The sequence below is a fragment of the Podarcis erhardii genome (assembly GCF_964252035.2).
Source record: "Podarcis erhardii genome assembly, chromosome: Z".
NCBI classification, from domain to species: domain Eukaryota; kingdom Metazoa; phylum Chordata; class Lepidosauria; order Squamata; family Lacertidae; genus Podarcis; species Podarcis erhardii.
The window spans coordinates 1588128-1606463 of NC_138504.1; the positions used below are offsets into that span (position 1 = coordinate 1588128).

At 45.6% G+C, this 18336-nt stretch overlaps 1 protein-coding gene across 1 annotated transcript in view; it reads left to right on the forward strand.

Moving 5' to 3' along the window:
* GPC4 (glypican 4) overlaps nt 1-18336 on the forward strand; it is a 118824-nt gene that overhangs the window by 76273 nt on the left and 24215 nt on the right. The window contains exon 3 of the mRNA XM_081846776.1: nt 9199-9590. Within this exon, the coding sequence (XP_081702902.1) occupies nt 9199-9590 (392 nt within the window). The remainder of the gene's footprint in view (nt 1-9198; nt 9591-18336) is intronic.

Here is an 18336-nt window from a genome sequence, read left to right on the forward strand (position 1 = left end):
AAACTCCCAGCCATCATAAACTCCCTTTCCTTTTAGTATTACTGTCCATGGGATCTCACCCAGCACTTCCCTAAGTTTTATGAAGTCGGCTTTCTTAAAGTCAAGAAATTGAGTCCTAGTATGCTTGGCTGCTCCTTTCCGCTGTATAGTAAACTTCAGAAGAGCATGATCACTCGCGCCTAATGATCCTTCCACTTCTACCCCACTAACCAGGACATCAACATTGGTTAGGACCAGATCTAAAATGGCTGTTCCTCTTGTTGCTTCTCCCACTTTCTGGACAATGAAGTTGTCTGCAAGGCCAGTGAGGAATCTGTTTGACCTTATGCTCTTGGCTGAGTTTGACATCCAACAAATATCCGGGTAATTGAAGTCCCCCATTACTACTATCTCCCTTCCTTTTGCATGCTTGGCCATCTGTTCCAGGAAGGCATCATCTATGTCCTCCGTTTGGCTTGGGGATCTATAGTAAACTCCCACAATGAGGTCCCTGTTATTCTTCTCTCCCTTAATTTTGACCCAAATGCTCTCACTTTGGCTTTGAGGTTCTAAATCTTGGGTCTCTTCACAGGTATACACATCCCTGACATATAACACCACTCCTCCTCCTTTCTTGTCTGGTCTGTTTCTCTGAAATAGATTGTATCCCTCCATTATTACATTCCAATCGTGGGACTTATCCCACCAGGTTTCAGTGATGCCTATTATGTCATATTTAGTTTGCTGTACCAAGAGCTCAAGCTCATCTTGTTTATTTCCCATGCTTTGCGCATTAGTGTACAGACATTGAAGTCCATTAATCATTCCCCCGTGTCTCTTATTTAAGGATTTTTTCCTCCCACCACTAGGTCTGCGTGCTGTTTGCTCCATTTGGTCTATGACATTTGGATGATCATCTTCATCAATTGATAGACTCCTACCTTCAGGAGCACTGTCTCCCTCCCCCACGTTAGTCAGTTTAAAGCCCTCCTGATGAGGTTTCTGAGATTTTTGGCAAAAACATTCCTCCCAACCATTGTGAGGTGAAGCCCATCGCTTGCCAGAAGTCCATCTTCAAGAAACTGCAGTCCGTGACCTAAGAATCCAAACCGTTCTTGTTTACACCATTTGCGAAGCCAGCTGTTCACTTCCACTATTTTTCCCTCTCTCCCTGGGCCATGTCGTTCAACTGGGAGGACAGATGAGATGACAATTGGTGCATTTAATTGCTTCAATTTCCTGCCCAGAGCCTCATAGTCTCTTTTGATCTTCTGGAGGCTATTGCTTGCAGTATCATTGGTTCCCACATGAACCAAGAGGAAGGGGTATTTGTCAGTGGGTTTTATGATTCCTTGCAGTCGTTCAGCTACATCTTGGATCTTAGCCCCGGGGAGACAGCACACTTCCCGAGACATCTTGTCAGGCCCACAGATCACTGCTTCTGTTCCCCTCAGTAGGGAATCCCCTATCACCACTACACGCCTCCTCTTAGGTCTGGTCGGGATTCTTCCGTGAGCTGTTCGTTCCAAGGTCGCCTGCACATTCCCTGAGGACTGACTTTGCTGCTCGTCTTCATATACCTGATCGACTGTAATGAGGGGGGAGAGATCCTCAAATGGAGTCTGCTCTTCGTCTTCCATGCTAGGGGAGAGGACCTCAAAGCGATTGTGTATTTCTAAACAATCAGAGCGAACCCTGGGCTTCCTACTTCTTTGAGTCACATTTCTCCATATATCTGGCTCCTGTGTTGGTGAACTAGCCTCCTTCTCAGGGGAGTCCCCTGTCTCCTCCTTGGTGGAGACGGTGTGCTCTGTTGCTTCCAAGAAGAGCTCCAGCTCTCTAATTCTTTGGAGCGTAGCTACACGTTCCTCCAGTTGCTGGACTTTGTCTTTTAAGAGGGCAATCAACATGCAATTGCTGCAGGTAAAGCTGCCTGCAACCTTTGGCAAGATGGCAAACATTGTGCAGGAACCGCAGGCGACTGCAGCTGTTCCCTCACTCTCCATCTTGAGAACGTGTTGTTGGGGGTGGCTACAGCGGTCCTCCATCATAAGAAGCCTAATCTAACAAACGTTTGAGACTAGCTCCCCTAATCTAAAAGATGGATCAAACTGCGTGCGCCGCTAGGCACGCGCTGCTGCCCTGCAAGCTCTGATAAGCTTCTCCCACAGCTAATCACCTGCCTCAACAGAAACCCTGCCCCCTCTGACCTTTGCACAGGGAGAGCAGCTAATCAGCCACAAAGAAACACACACACACACACACGAAAACCCTTTTTGCTCCTTCTTCAGCTGCTGCCCTGCAAGCTCTGATAAGCTTCTCCCACAGCTAATCACCTGCCTCAACAGAAACCCTGCCCCCTCTGACCTTTGCACAGGGAGAGCAGCTAATCAGCCACAAAGAAACACACACACACACACACACACGAAAACCCTTTTTGCTCCTTCTTCAGCTGCTGCCCTGCAAGCTCTGATAAGCTCCTCCCACAGCTAATCACCTGCCTCAACAGAAACCCTGCCCCCTCTGACCTTTGCACAGGGAGAGCAGCTAATCAGCCACAAAGAAACACACACACACACACACGAAAACCCTTTTTGCTCCTTCTTCAGCTGCTGCCCTGCAAGCTCTGATAAGCTTCTCCCACAGCTAATCACCTGCCTCAACAGAAACCCTGCCCCCTCTGACCTTTGCACAGGGAGAGCAGCTAATCAGCCACAAAGAAACACACACACACACACACACGAAAACCCTTTTTGCTCCTTCTTCAGCTGCTGCCCTGCAAGCTCTGATAAGCTCCTCCCACAGCTAATCACCTGCCTCAACAGAAACCCTGCCCCCTCTGACCTTTGCACAGGGAGAGCAGCTAATCAGCCACAAAGAAACATACACAGGAGAAAACCCTTTTTGCTCCTTCTTCAGCTGCTGCCCTGCAAGCTCTGGTATGTCAATACCAGTAAAGGTCCTAGAACAGATAATTAAATTGTCAGGCTGCAACCACTTAGAAAAGGATGCTGCGATTACTAAGACCCAACAAGGGTTTCTCAAAAACAAGGCATGGCGGACAAATCTTACTTCTTTTCTTTTGATAGTTTTGAGTTTGGTGGAAAAGGCAAATGCCTGATTTCAGTAGGGCTTTTGATGAAGTCCCCCCATGTTAATCTTCCACAGACACTGGTGATTCCTGCATTCCAGGGGGTTAGGCTAGAACAGGGGGCAGCATTTTTTTTCAGCAGGGGGCTGGTCCACTGTCCCTCACTCCTTGTGGAGGGCTGGGCTATATTTTTTTTGGGGGGGGGGGGGATGAACAAATTCCTATGCCCCACAAATAACCCAGAGATGCATTTTAAATAAAAGGACACATTCTACTCATGTAAAAACACGCTGATTCCTGGACTGTCTGCAGGCCGGATTGAGAAGGGGATTGAGCCGGATCCAGCCCCCAGGCCTTAGGTTGCCTAGCCATGGGCTAGATGACCCTTTGGGTCATCACTCTCAACTCTACCCTCTCAACTCTACCATCCTATAATTCTACGGGGGAATTTTGATGTTCTAGGTTTTACTGGACAACAGTTCTATTCACCACCGGCCATTGACACTGTTGGCTGATAGGAGTTGGGAGTCCAAGGAGGGTTGTAGATCGGAGTCACTGTTCACACTTCCTGGACATGCAGGCTCAGAGCAGAGACCTATTGTTCTCCATGACCTTGTAGAATGTCAAGCAGGGTGACTTTTTGTTCTTCTAATCTAAACTTAAACATTTAGCACAGCCTGTAAATAGTTCAGGGTATCAATGGAAGTCCACCTTTAAGCTGAGGCAGAGAAAACATTGTTTGTGTTGGTCTCCCCCACCCAGAGCACCCACTGCAGTGCTGATCAGGCCTTTACAATGCCATAAAACAAGAAAAGTAATCGCTTAAAGCACAACTTTTGTTTGAGAACAAGCCCAATTTCCAAGACAAACGAAAGGTGTTAATTCATTTTGCCCTTCAACCTGTCAAGATAGCAGACCAGCCTCCCTGCCCCCACCTCCATTCTCTCCCTCCCCTCAAGGTCAGAGGGGTTATTCCTGGGCCACGTTGTGGCTCATTAATCAGCCAACAAACCATGAGAGGGAGAGAATTTATACCTAACCAGGAGAAACAGTAGCAAAGTCTTGCCTTTCAGGAAGAACCAATGCTGCTATTTGCCTCAGGAAGAACTTTCTGACAGCAAGAGCTGTTTGAGAGTGGGATGGAAGGTGTGTGTGGGGGGGGCTCTCCTTCCTTGGAGGTTTATAAGCAGAGCTTGGATGGCCATCTGTCCAGGATGTTTGAGCTGAGATTCCTGCATTGCAGGAGGGTCCCTTCCAACTCTACAATTCTATGCTTCTAACAAGGATGCAACTTATGCCAGTCTCTCCCAACCTGGCCCCCTCCAGATGGGAGTACATAGGATTCGGTCAGTCAACCAGCCAAAAATCCACCTAACAGTAACATTGTCTATGCCAGGGGTCAGCGAACTTTTTCACCAGGGGGCTGGTCCACCGTCCCTCAAACCTTGTTGGGGGCTGGACTATTTTTTTGGGAAAAATAATAATTGAACGAATTCCTGTATCTCACAAATCACCCAGAGATGTGTTTTAAATAAAAGCACACAGTCTACTCATGTAAAAACACGCTGATTTCCGGACCGTCCGCGGGCCGGATTGAGAAGGGCTTTAGTTTGTCTACCCATGGTCTCTGCAGAAGGTTCCAGGTTCAATCCCTGGCATCCCCAGGCAGGGCTGGGAGAGACTCCTGCCTGATATGCAAGAGAACTGCTGCCAATCAGCTTAGACTTGCCTTTGTCAACTTGGTGCCCCCCAACTCCCATTCTCCACAAGCAGCACCACATATGCAGACAACACTGGACCAATGGCTTGACTGTGTGTAAGGTATTGGATTACCCAGTTCAGGGTTTGACCACCTGGGGTTTCCAACTTGGGAGGACTACAACTCCCATCACCCTTCACTTTTGCGTGGATGATGTTAGTTGTATTCCATCAACATCTGAAGGACATTGTTCTAGTGCACCAATTCCACATCCTGTCTTTGTCCTTATGGTTTGCCCCTTCAGTCTTCAAGGAATTAGCAGCTGTGTTCTTTTTGGCATGTTTTAGTGTGGCAGAACCCACACTTTGGAACTCCCTGCCTCTTGACGTCAGGAAGGTGCTTTCACTGTACTCTTTTCTACACCTGCCAAAGACACATTTTGTTCAGGCCAACCTATCCAGATTTATTTATTTATTTATTTACCCACTTTTCCTCCAAGTAAAGGACCTCTAAGTGGCACACAAAGTTGAAACAGACATATAGCACAAAACAAATGTCTGTAAGTAAACCTCTTTGAGTTGTCATTGTTATTGTTGTTTTTACAGTTGAGCGGTGTATATGTTTTATTACATATATAGATGTTTTGTTTTGTTATTTCTTAACACTGATACAAATAACTGAGCTCCGTCCATAATGCTAGAAATCTCTTAAGTAACCCAGGCTTCTGCTCTTTGGATTAGAAGATGGAGGTGTTTTAACAGCATTATTTTCAAAACCAGTTTTGTCATAAACCTTTTCCAGCTATGCTTCCAAGGGTGTAGCTGGCCTTCTCTGGTGTTCTCTGGCCTTCCTATTCCTATTAAAAGTTCTGCAGTGCGGGGGGGGGGGCAGGTATAAAAGAGAAAGAAACAGAGGTGAACAAGGTGAGCTTTCAGAATGATTAAATGAATTAGAAATTAATACATACAAAAAAGAAGAAGTTGTTAATACATACCACCCAGCCATTCTCTATAGTATATATTAAATGCGCACAAGAGTGAGAGAGAAAATTTTAGACAGGAAATGCCAGGCATGGGAACCAACAGAGAAGTTCGTGCTGATACTGGACAGAGGATGTGTTGGGAGGCGGGTGTCAAAATAAAATCCTTTTTCCCCCTAGGGGTCGTTTTCCTCCTCCTGCACTCTGAAAGTTGCTGTGCTTTCTGCTGCTCAGTCAAGCTCCAAGCCCAGAACTATGTTAATAAAGAACACCTTTTAAAAAATGCACTTCAGTGATTCCCCCTCCTTGAACCCCACCCCATCCCAAATATCTTCTGAGTTAGACTTTGTTTGTACTGGAGCACTTTGAAGACTTAAAAAATTTGAACTCCTACATACTTCATACATTTTAACAAGGTTTAAATTCAAACCGAGCCAAAGACTCTCTCTTTTTCCTGCTCCTGCTTCTAACAACTTTTTAAGTCTAAACACTGCCTCCTTTGAGGATCCCAGCACAGAGGCATGTTTTATTAAAATTTTATTTATTGAACATGAGTCACAAAAAGGCACAGGACAGAATGCCAGATATCCAGTGCCCTGGAGGAAATAAGGGGGGGGGGGCGTTTCTACTGTCCTTCCCAGGGGGGCTTTTGTTTTTGAGGAGTGCAGTAGTCTGTGCAACAGGGAACCATCAGGACTGCACACAAGAAGTCTGGGAATTCCAAACCTATTGACCTTCCTTCTTCACCCCACCCTCCTTTTTTGAACGATATTAAATCATAAAGTAGTTACGTACAGGACAGATGGGAAAAGGTAACATTGCATAGAAACTCTGGGACACGGAATCATGCTTTCTGTTACAGACATCTGTCCCACATTAGACACTTTTTAAGATTATTACACTGCTGGTATTATGATGGTATTAATGTTACTTGTTGAGCTTTCTTTGAGTCTCGTATGAACTCCTCCCCAAAATAAACCCCGCTGTGCCTTCTGACCACAGAGCTGGGGCTGTGGAAATCTCGCACCTTTTATCTCATTTTTGGGATGGGGATGGCAGTTTTCTAGGCATGATGTGGGACACTCCCAAGAGCAATCCCTAGGTCTGGATTCCTTTTTCAGTTTGAATCAGCTGGTCTGGCTTTTTGTGTATGAAGTTGCACCTATTAAAACATTTAAGGTTTTCTGTGTCCAGGAATCTATATGTGGCACTTTGGGGTATCTGCTGGCACCCTAGACAGTGCCCACCCTTGGCATCTGCCCCAGGTTCCCCTCTAACAGGTGGTGGTGTTAAGGCGGGGATTGGGAGCAAGTCAGCAATAACCCACAAGGTGTCAGTGAAGTTAACCCTGTATTCAAAGAAACAAAACATCCCAGGCCTCTTCCCAGGGTCCACCCAAAACAGTCTGACACTCCAATGCTTTGTTTGTCTCTGCTCTGCCCTCTTCATACCTCTGTGGGTTCTGGGAGGGGAGCAGGTCACAGCAGGAAGAGGAAATTCCCTGGCTTCTTCAGCAGCCTGTCTCATATCTGCCTCTTGGCCTCTCCACTTCTGTCTCTGATTCTGCTCTGCTCTCTGCCATAGCCTCTTTCTGCTTCCAACACCTCCCCCCCCCCTCTTCTCCCTGCGGTCACTCACAGTCACCCCACCACCACTCCCCGGGTCCTGAGCCTTTATTCCTTGGGGGTTCACCAGCTGCTGACTCTACTCCTCTGCATCCACCCAGTCCATGGCAAGTGATCAGCAAGAATCTGGGTCTAGGGTTGTGCTGAAGAATCCCCCCATGTGTTCTCGCCCAGAGAGAAGAAAATGCATTCAAAAACAATCATAGGGGAAGTTTCCTGCTTGGCAGGGGGTTGGACTCGATGGCCTTTGTGGTCTCTTCCAACTCTATGATTCTATGATTCTAAGGAAATTGTGGTGCATTGAACAATAAGAACACAAGAAGAGCCCTGGTGGATCAGGCCCCAACAGTCCATCTGGTCCAGTATTCTGCAGTCATGGTGACCAAACAGCTGTCTTTGGCAAACCATCAAGAAAGACCCAGCACCTCTGCCCTCCCATGGTTTCCAGCAACTCGTATTCAGAAGTATTTCTGCCTCCAGCTGTGGAGGCAGAGCATGGCCACCCTGGCTAGTAGCCACCAATAGAATTTGTCTAGATAGAATTTGTCTAGATAGAATTCTCCAAGAATTTGTCTAGTCCTCCTACAAAGCCATCCAAGTGGGTGCCCATCACTGTCTCCTGGGGGAGGGAGTTCCATAGTTTAACTATGCATTGCACGAAGGACTTTCTTTTGGATTGGGTAACCTCCAAGTTCCCTTGCATATCTGAAGTTCTGTAACGGTTTGCATTTTCCACCATTTTCCCAGTTTGGGCAGAGTCTCCCTCTTTCCTTTCCAATACCCTTCACCTTTCATCTTGTATTCTTTATGATGCTCAGGTAGGCATGTGTGTGTCCCATTGTTGCGTTACTCCTGGATGATATTGGGTGCTGCAGAAATGCAATGGTAATAACTTGCAGGAGAGCATAAATCTTCCCAGAGTGGAAGGCAGCTTCTGCCTCTCCACCCTGAGGGTCTGGTATTTCGTTTTTCAGAAACTTTGCTCTGTCCCACCTTTTGATTTATGGGCTGAGGGAAGGCCACATTTGGTAGAGAACACCCATCACCTTGCTGCATCTCTGGGAGTCTGCAAGACTTAAAATTGATTGGAGGGAAGATGATGATCAAATGTGTACCTTTTTGTACTATTGGAGGAAGGCTATTATATGCATGCTGCCTCTGGGCAGATAGAATTCTTAAACCACATTTAATGCAAACTGTGGTTTGCAAATTGTGGATGGAATCATAACCTTGCTTTCAGCCAGTCTTTAACTCTAGCTGAAGTATTCAGATGTCAGATGTTCTCTTTCACATTCAGATGTGGAAGAGAAACGATGACTAAGGATGACATCTGAAGTGACCTGTTATCCAGAGGAAGGGCCAACTTTAATTCAGAGGAGAGATGCAAAGAGCTTCTCTGTGAATAAAGCATATTAGTGGCCATTGATGTGGAGTGGGAGATGGTGGAGGCATGCCTGCACCATTTTGTGGTTGTGTCTCTTTATCTGCTCTTTTTGATGCAGCAGTCATTTTGTGTCCTCTTGAGGCCTCCGCAGCAAAAGAGGCCCAAAAGAGGCTTCTGACCCTTGTCCTAAACAGTCCCCCCTCTGCCCATACCCTTCAAAATAAAAACGTGTGGCCCTAATTTGCAGTCCCTCCTAGATTAAAATTGAGCTTTGTTTATTACACCCAAAGCTTTGGAGACACATTGGAAGCTTGCCCTCTTGTGCATAGTCCACTGGGGTTCTTTGGCTGTGATTCCTGCATTGTAGGGAGCTGGGCCAGGCGACCCTTTGCAGCCCTACAATTCCATGATTCTGTGAACCGATTCTCCCCTTCCCTGCAGAATTCTTCAGAGAGCTTCTTGAGAACGCTGAGAAATCCTTGAACGACATGTTTGTAAGGACTTACGGCCTCCTGTACATGCAGAATTCAGAAATGTTTAAGGACCTCTTTGTGGAGCTGAAGCGCTACTACACAGGCGGCAGCGTCAACCTGGAGGAGATGCTCAACGACTTCTGGGCCCGGCTGCTGGAGCGCATGTTCCGCCTGGTCAACCCCCAGTACCACTTCTCTGACGAGTACCTGGAGTGTGTCAGCAAGTACACGGAGCAGCTCAAGCCCTTTGGGGATGTGCCCCGCAAGCTGAAGCTCCAGGTGACACGGGCGTTTGTAGCAGCACGCACCTTCGCACAAGGCCTGGCCGTGGCAAGGGACGTGGTTGGCAAGGTGTCTGTGGTGAGTTGTTGTTGTTGTTGTTAGAATTTATATACCGCCCTATATCCAAAGATCTCAGGGTGGTTCACATTAAAAGATTACAGTATAGAAAATAAAAGCAGGGTGGAGATAAAAACCAATGATTTTTTTAAAATATATATCAAAAAATGATTTTTTTATTTAAATCGGATTTTTTAAAATTTAAACTGGATTTTTAAAATAAAATGCTTTTGGAGGAAAAACCTTTCTAAAGATGGTTTTCTATTTAAGTTACATTATACTTCAAAGGCTATTCATCAGGAAACAATGATTTGTTTTAACTTTTCATTTGTGCTAAAACTCAGTCTAAGGTGGGGGGTTGGGGTTGGGGGGGGGTTAAAATGATAAACCAGCCAAAGTCCTGGTTAAAAAGGAATGTTTTGCATTATATTTATTTACTAGTAACTTTTCATCCAAGGCTCTCTAAGCAACTTACGTTGCACATATGTGCATATGCATAATAACATTTGTCAAGGTGGGCGGGCAGGGTGGAAAAATCATATAATACCTTACCACTTCATCTAACACACAACTTATGGAAAAACAAAAATGACACACAAGTCCTGTAAACAGTAACAAGCAACGTTAGCAATAGTCAAACAGTAAGCAAAGCAATACTCTCACCCACTGATGAGCAGATAAATGAAACCGCGGTCCCCCCTCTCCCCCAGAACAAAAACCATTCACAGCAACCAACAATTCCCTTAACCTGGCATTAGCCCAGCTGCTGCAAATCAGTGGTAAGTGAATCCAGGGTCCTCCTCCAGGGAGTGTCCAGCACCTTTCCTCTCCCTTCGGTGGGAAGCAGTAGCAAAGCAGAGCAAGGGAGGTGGTAGCAAACGTTTTACCTGCTTTGTAGCTACCCTGGCTACTGCTCCTCTCTTGCTGCTGGTGGGGATGCAGGAGACAGACATGCTTGCTGTTGTTTCAGCCACCACTTTCCTAGGGTTTGGTGTGGTGGGCTCATTGTCCACAACAGAAAGCCCTTTACGGTGCATCTGGGGGGAAAGGGCTGTGGCTCAAGAGGCAGAAGGAATAGCTTTGCACACTAAGATCTCCCTGGTTCAACCCCTGAGAGCACCTCCAGTTAAAAGGATAAGGAAGAACAGAATAAGAGACTGCTGGATCAGTCCAGTTGTCCATCTTCTCCATCATCTTGTTTTCAGTGGCCACCCGGTCCACAAGCAGGACCCGAGAGCAACACCACCCATCTCCCTGCCTGATGCTCCCAGGAAGTGGTATCCAGAAGCATTACTGCCTCTGACCATGGAAGCAGAGCAGAGCCATTGTGGCTAGTGGCCTATCTACCATGAGCTTGTCCAATCAATCCTCTTCTGAAACCATCCTAGGTAGTGGCCATTGTTGCCTCCAGTGGTAGCAGGTTCCATAAACGTCTACCACCTCTGAGAAAGGTAGCAGATCATGGGAAGCACCTTTTATGCCTGAAGAAGCTCTGGAGAGGCACTGCTAGTCAGTGCATAGAATATTGTTCCAAGAGTCCTCAATGTGGTGCCTATGTGTTGAGGCCCTGTCTGAGTCCCGTTGCTGAGCAAGCAGGGGCTAGGAGTCTCTGAGGAACACTTCTTTGAGAGCAGAATCCACATATGAAGTCAGATAGTTCAGAGGTCAGGGAATCCAGATGAACACAGGCCAAAGGGTCCAGATGGAGAGCAGAAAGCAGCAAAGTAGTGTTGGGAACCACAGGCGTTGTTTCCAGCATCTGACTGAGCTGAGAGCTCTGTTTAAAAAGACCAGAGCCAGCTGGTTCTCATCAGTGCCTTCTCCTCTCTGTCTCTGAAGGCTGATCAGCTGCAGGTAGAGTCACTCTGCCTTCTTGCCCTTCAGGCTGCGGTTCAGCAGGTGAAGCTGACTCCTGGCCCATGCCGCTTTGGGCATCACATCTCCTGCTGATACCCTCCTTAGTTTTCGGACAAGGCCTCCTGCTCATCCCAGTTTTTAGTTTTACAATGGTACCTTGGGTTACAAACACCTTGGGTTACAAACACTTCAGGTTACAGACTCTGCTAACCCGGAAGTAGTACCTTAAGAACTTTGCTTCAGGATGAGAACAGAAATCGCTGCAGCAGCGGGAGGCCGCATTAACTAAAGTGGTGCTTCAGGTTAAGAACAGTTTCAGGTTAAGAATGGACCTCCGGAATGAATTAAGTTTGTAACCAGAAGGACCACTGTATTTAAAATTGAGTTGTTTTGCTTTAGTTAAAGGGGTTGACTCCGGAGTAGAAGTGTTTGGTCAAGGTTTTTTTTTTTGGGGGGGGGGAGTGTAGCGCATAGTTAAACTACGGAATGTAGTTGGTGATGACCACCACTTATATGGCTTTAAAAGAGGATACGATAAAATCATCAAGGAAAAGGCTATTGGATAGCCATGGTGGCTAGTCAGAGGCAGTTGTTGACACCCATTTGTCTTGAGAGAAACTGGAGTGCACTTCTGTGGGTGATGTGAAACTGCTGAGTTAGCAGCACTGAAGTGACCTCCCCAGGGCCCAAGCCTGGGCAGTGTGTATGGTGGTTCTGGGCAGGCCAGATGACAAGCCCCCCGCCTCTTGGCCTGGCTGATGTGCTCCAAAGGAAAGTAGAGCAGTACATTTGGCAACAACCTGGCTGCAGGAGTTGCTAGAAGGAGGTGTACAAGGCACCATCCAACTAGGGACTCCACTCCAGATTTGTTTACAGTTTACTCCTTGGCCCTTTCCCCCCTGAAGATATTTTACAAGGCAGTTGAGGTTTAGGATCATAGTTTTCCTTTTCCTAGATGGGCTCCCTTCCCAGGTGGACAAGCTCACTTACCTCTACAGCATGAGCAGAAACCGCCTTCTTGGCTGTTGGACCCATTATTGGTCTTGTCCACTCCATCTGCCAGAGCTGTCTTTGCATGCAAAACCCTCTAACTCAATGAGGGTTTGAGACCCATCGGCTGCTCTCACCCAGCTTAGCCAGCCAGTCAAAGCCATTCCCAGGTGTGGCTGCTGTCTCATGCTGACAGCTTCTAGGAACCACAGGTGAGAGTTGAGTGCAGGGTGGGGACCAAAGGTGGCAAACTACCCTAGAAGGAGCATGACGTGTCCCCCAACAGAGGTATTACTGTATTGTCCTGAATATAAACCTCACTCCCCCCCCCAATTCCAGATGTGAAAAGTTAAAGTGTGACTTATATTCAGAACTAAGTGCTACAAGCCTGCCTCCCAACACTACCTCCCTGAAAGGGGGCGGCCGGCGCTGGCTTAGGGAGGTAGTGCCAGGAGGCAATAGTACCAGGAGATAGGCACGCAGCATGCTCAGAACCAGGCACTGGCCACCCCACCCCCATTCATGGTGGTAGTGCCAGGAGGTGGCAGCTTATTTGTGGATGCATCTTATATCCATGCCAATATGGTACCTCCCCCATAACACCACATACACCCTTTGTATATCACGATTGCATGATGATGATTTTGCACTATGATACCACGGAATCATGGTTTCATGAATCATGATATCACAAAATCGTATCACACAATCGTTATGATTTCACGCAATCATGATACCCAAGCAGGAGCATGACATGACCCCCACCAAAGGTACTACCCCTGCTCTAGCACCCTATACACCCCAGTATGCCCCATTGCAAGGGGCAATGGGAGAGAGCTGCAGTCACACTCAGATCCTGCTTGCTGATTTCCCACAATGGGCATCTGATTGGCCACTGGGAGAACAGGATGCTGGACTGGATAGGCCATTGGCTGGCAGGTCTTCTGTTCTTAGGTGCTTTGCTTGTTGTTGTTTCAGGGAGGGGAGGGGTTTCTGAGCATTACCAATTTTTCTTCTGTGAAATGGGTGTTTCACAGACAACTTCTTAGATTTCCGAATGTGCCCCCAGACCCAAAAGGGTTGGGGAGCCTCTGGGCAAGATGGAGAAATACTCCAACCTTATAGTGGGCAGCTTCCAGTATCACTTTTGTCATTGGAACACTTATTGTAATGATCCCCCTTTAGCGATGTTTGTGGTTTCTGTCTCCTAATGATGCAGTTGACGCCTGTGTACAAGTCAGCTTCCTATATAAATGCAGATCAAAAGGATGCTCTTATATTGGCTGTGCAAACTATGGATTACTATAGCAGACCATTCAGAACAAAATACAAATCTGCTGCTCTTGTGCTGCAAGAAGCACTCTTTGAAATGTTACTCATGTTTTAAGTTTTCTGTGCAGCCCTGCAATGTAAACCCTCTCAGGGCAGCTTACTCAGTAGAAAACAAGCATCACAGCAAAGCAATAGCAAGATAAAAGTAAAATTCAATCATGGAAAAAAGGCCTGGCAGCAATAAAATCTTGAGGTTTTGTTTTTAATAATTATAAAGCCAGTGGGGGGGGGGAATTAAAATGTTTTCATTGACTGAATTTGAAAATATAGCAAAGGAAGAAGCAGACTAGGCTCTCTGGGGAGAGAATTCCACAAATTCCTATAAAATGCTGACTTTTCCCATTGTCTGATTTCCTTCCCTTTTATTTCTCCCAGCCTCAAAATTCTCTCCCTGCACCCCACCCCCAACTGAATAGCCTCAGCCCCCATGAAGATGTAACATTCACGATGTTGAATCAATCATGTTGGCAGGCCCAATTCAGATGTCACGGTGCCCACTTACCTAACTGTGTACCACGTGAATTTCTTTCAGTTTTGCAGAACTACGGGAATTCTGTATAGCCAGATTTCATGGCCTTAATTTTCAGCCCACTCCTGAGGAACCTGAATTTCTTACGCAACCACCTCATTTTGCATTATTATTATTATTATTATTATTATTATTATTCCAAAATTCTCTGTCAAGTCTTTCAAGTGCTCCTATGCTGGTGGTGGGTGAGTTTTAATGTTGGCCAAGAGGGGAATTCAGTGCAACAGCTGCACTACTGGAAACTCGTTGTGTTGAAGACTGCACAGCAACCAAGTCACCAGCAGCCAGCTTCTGCTTTCTCTTGCATGGGGGGAAAACATTTTGCCAGCAGGACACATATAATGCCGAGTCGCTTTAGCTTAGCGCTACATTGGATACAGCTTATTATCATTACAGTTTTGCACTTTTTAATTTACAAAAATATTTATATATTGCAGTTCATAAAAAATATATTAAAAAGCAGCTCTTCTTATTTTCACAAACAGAAAGTAGGGCATCCAATAGGAACTTTCACCATGTAAAAGCGACCTGCCGCGGGGCCTCCTTTTCCTGTGGTTTTCATATATCCAAATCTAATCTGAGCGTTGTTTGAGCAGAACCTATCCGCTACTCCTCCAAATTTTACTTTGCCCTTTGGAGGACAGGGCTCTGGGGTCCCCCCCCCCCCCTGAGAGGAATTGTTCTTGTTCTTGCCCTTGGGATGGTTGGGGCTATAAATTTCACTTAATTATAGGACATAGGCTAGTGGGTGCCAAGGGGGTAAATCTGAGCAGAGCCCTTTCAAGTGCAGGTGAAATGTATTACAGTGGTACCTCGGGTTACATACGCTTCAGGTTACATACGCTTCAGGTTACAGATGCTTCAGGTTACAGACGCTTCAGGTTACAGACTCCGCTAGCCCAGAAATAGTACCTCGGGTCAAGAACTTTGCTTCAGGATGAGAACAGAAATCACGTGGCGGCAACAGGAGGCCCCATTAGCTAAAGTGGTGCTTCAGGTTAAGAACAGTTTCAGGTTAAGAACGCACCTCCAGAACGAATTAAGTACTTAACCCGAGGTACCACTGTAATTTGCAATATGATTTCTCTCTTGTCCTCCCACCCTGGGCTCCTCTTTCCAACCAGAGTGAAGGCCTTTTTGGCTTCTTCTTTTTTTAAAGTATGGGAACTTTCTATTTCACATGTTCTCTCCCTCACCCTCCCTCATCTCTCTCCCCCCAGGGCAGGGGAATTGGGCTATTATTGAACCCTTGACAGATATTAAAATCAACAGGTTTAAATTGCTGCCAAGCATGGACATTTCCTGCCTAAGCCCCCAGGGCACTAAAAAAAAAGTATGTTTGGTGGGAGCAGAAATATGTAAGCCAGATCCCTCAGTGACTCAAGGTGGAGGGGAACTTGATATTTTGCAATTCATAGATTTCAGAAATATCCTCATAATGAACAACACATGGCTAAATTATATGTCATTTAAAATTGGGGCTAAGCTGAAAAGCAGTTAGGAAGAGGGGCAGAATTTGACATTTCTGTGAGCCGTTTGTGGCAGCATCAGATGCTCCTCTTGAGTCTTGACAGTTCATTTCTGATGCTCCAAAAGAGACCAGAATTCTTCGTTTATGCAGGACTCGTGGCCTTCAGTTGACAATACAGCCACATTGCCAAATCCAATTGGCTACCTACCAACGTTGTCCTGATACATAGCTTGACACCTGTTAAAATTTCAAGCAATGCTTTTTAAAAATTACACATCTAACCAAAGAAAAAGGGTGTGTGTGCGTGAAATGAATGTGCTTGAGTCTACTCAGAGCAAGACTTAATACTGGATGTCACACAATTATGTTTTAGACACAATGTTGTTGTTAAAAAAAAAACCTAACATGTGACAAATTGAAACAAATGGCTTTTTAATTTTTTTTATTTTTTAAAATGATATTTATTGAAGTTTCAAATAATACAAAAAAGAAAAAAGAAAACAAAAAGAAAAGAAAAACAGTCAACCTTAACAATCCTTTTTTTTAATAACTTCTTTTCTGCGACTTCCCCTCACCTCCCCTTCTTGTATTCCTTATCCAGATATTTATTCAACAAGTTCTTATTCTTAAATTTTTAACCCTAATTTGTTATTATGTCTAATTCAATTTATATATCAAATTTTAACTTTAACATTAATCATTATTCATTATTCATTATTCATTATTCATTAATCATTAATCATTAATCATTAATCATTAATCATTATGCTTAAAGACTTTTCCTAAGGTCGACCCTGTTTCCCTTGCACGAATTCCCCGTTTTTACACTAATAGCAATACAAAAAAAAAAAAGAAACAATAGAAAGAATCAAAAACATACTTGTGCACCCTTCGGATTTCCAGATCCCACCCTCCCCTTCCCGGTTTCAATCCCCAAACCATTGTCCATTTATCCTTGTGCTGTCAGCCTGGATTCCTCACATCAAAAGCCCTTAAATCTCTCTCAGTTCCTTTCTGCCGGTTTTTTTGAAAGTCCTCTGTAATAACCACCGAGTCTCGGAAGGGCTCTATCCCAAAAATGTCCATGTTCCATCCGGCCGGGCCTCCAGATTTGAAGGTGGAGCTCAAAACTTGTTTCTTAATCTTTATAGGTCCAAATGTCCCAAATTCTTCAGCTCTCCACAAAGGGAGAACTTTCCATTCTTCCTTCTTCAGTTCAAACCAAATTTTCATCATCCAGTCCTCTTTTTCTTTTATAACCTTCTTGACAGGCCTCCAGTTCCCTTTTGCCTTCTGCAACATGTCAGCCCCTCCTTCCTGATGCTCCTGTTCAGCAAATATCTCTTTCTGCACTTTTTCTTGTTCAGCTGCCTGGGCTATAGACAAAACATGGCTCTGCTGTACCAATTTTCTCACGAGAAAAGCAACCTCTTCCAGATCAGCTAGTATTTTTCGACCTATTTCCATTCTTGTAGTGTCCCTGAATCCCCTCTAGAGGGATTCTGGTTATTATGTATTCCTTACACTTCCAACCCAAAAGTCCAGTTAGCTTGTTTCAATTCTTCTTTATTTTCAACAATTTCTCGCTATATTGTAACAAATATAGCCAGCAAAGGCATCAGAAACAAAGTTCTCTACTTTTCCCCACTTTGACAGCTAATTTGACAGCTGTCAAAGTCTTCTATGTCTCCTCAGCAGGCTCCTCTCACGGATCGCTCCCGGGTCTCGGGGGGGCACTTTAGCTCTCAAAGTTAGCTCTTATCCTCCAGCACAGTTACTTATACTGTCAATTCGTGCAATTAATAGTTTAGTCCATTTAAAAAGGAGATATTCTCTCGACCTTAAATATATAATCCTTGCTTCAGATTGTTTACAAGACTGGGGAGACGGACTTCCTCTTTGGTCTTCCCCGGTCGTGCCAAATTCAAAAAAAAATTTTCTTTTATAAGTTCAATTTCTGTATTACTCACGGGTTGTTGCTTTTAGTCCAAATGTTCATAGGAAAATTCAGCGCTCTCGGTCGAACAGCATGCGGCTTCGCTCGTCAGGGGAAGCAGAGGACTCACAGCACCACGCCACTCCGGTCCCCCGCTCCGCAGCCTTTAAAAAGGCTCCGTCGCGGGTCGGGGGGCGCAAAACGGTGCCCGCCGAGTCACCAGGTCCACGGGCTTCCGCGCCCGTGGTTTTTGAGGGTCCCCGCGTCGCCGGCGCGGCAGGACCCGACCCCTGTCAAGCAGATTCCCTCCCTCCGCCATTCGGCTGTGGCGCCAACCCGGAAGTCCCGAAACAAATGGCTTTTTAAAGCCAGGCTAATGGTTCCAGAAGTAGCAAACCTCTACATGGAAGAGGAAGATAATAGTTTCTTTTATTTTCTCTTTTTTGTATTTGTTTTGGCTTCTGTCTGCCCTCCCCCCCCCAAGCCTTACTTGCTTCTTGATCCTCTTAACTGGAAATATTGGGGATTTAATTTTGGGATTCTCTACATGTAGAACATGTGTCTTTATCACTGACCTATGACCTCTCCTTCCCTGCTTATTGTAGGGGCAAAGCTGTATGTGCAAAGTTGTCCTCTGTTCCTTAACAATGGT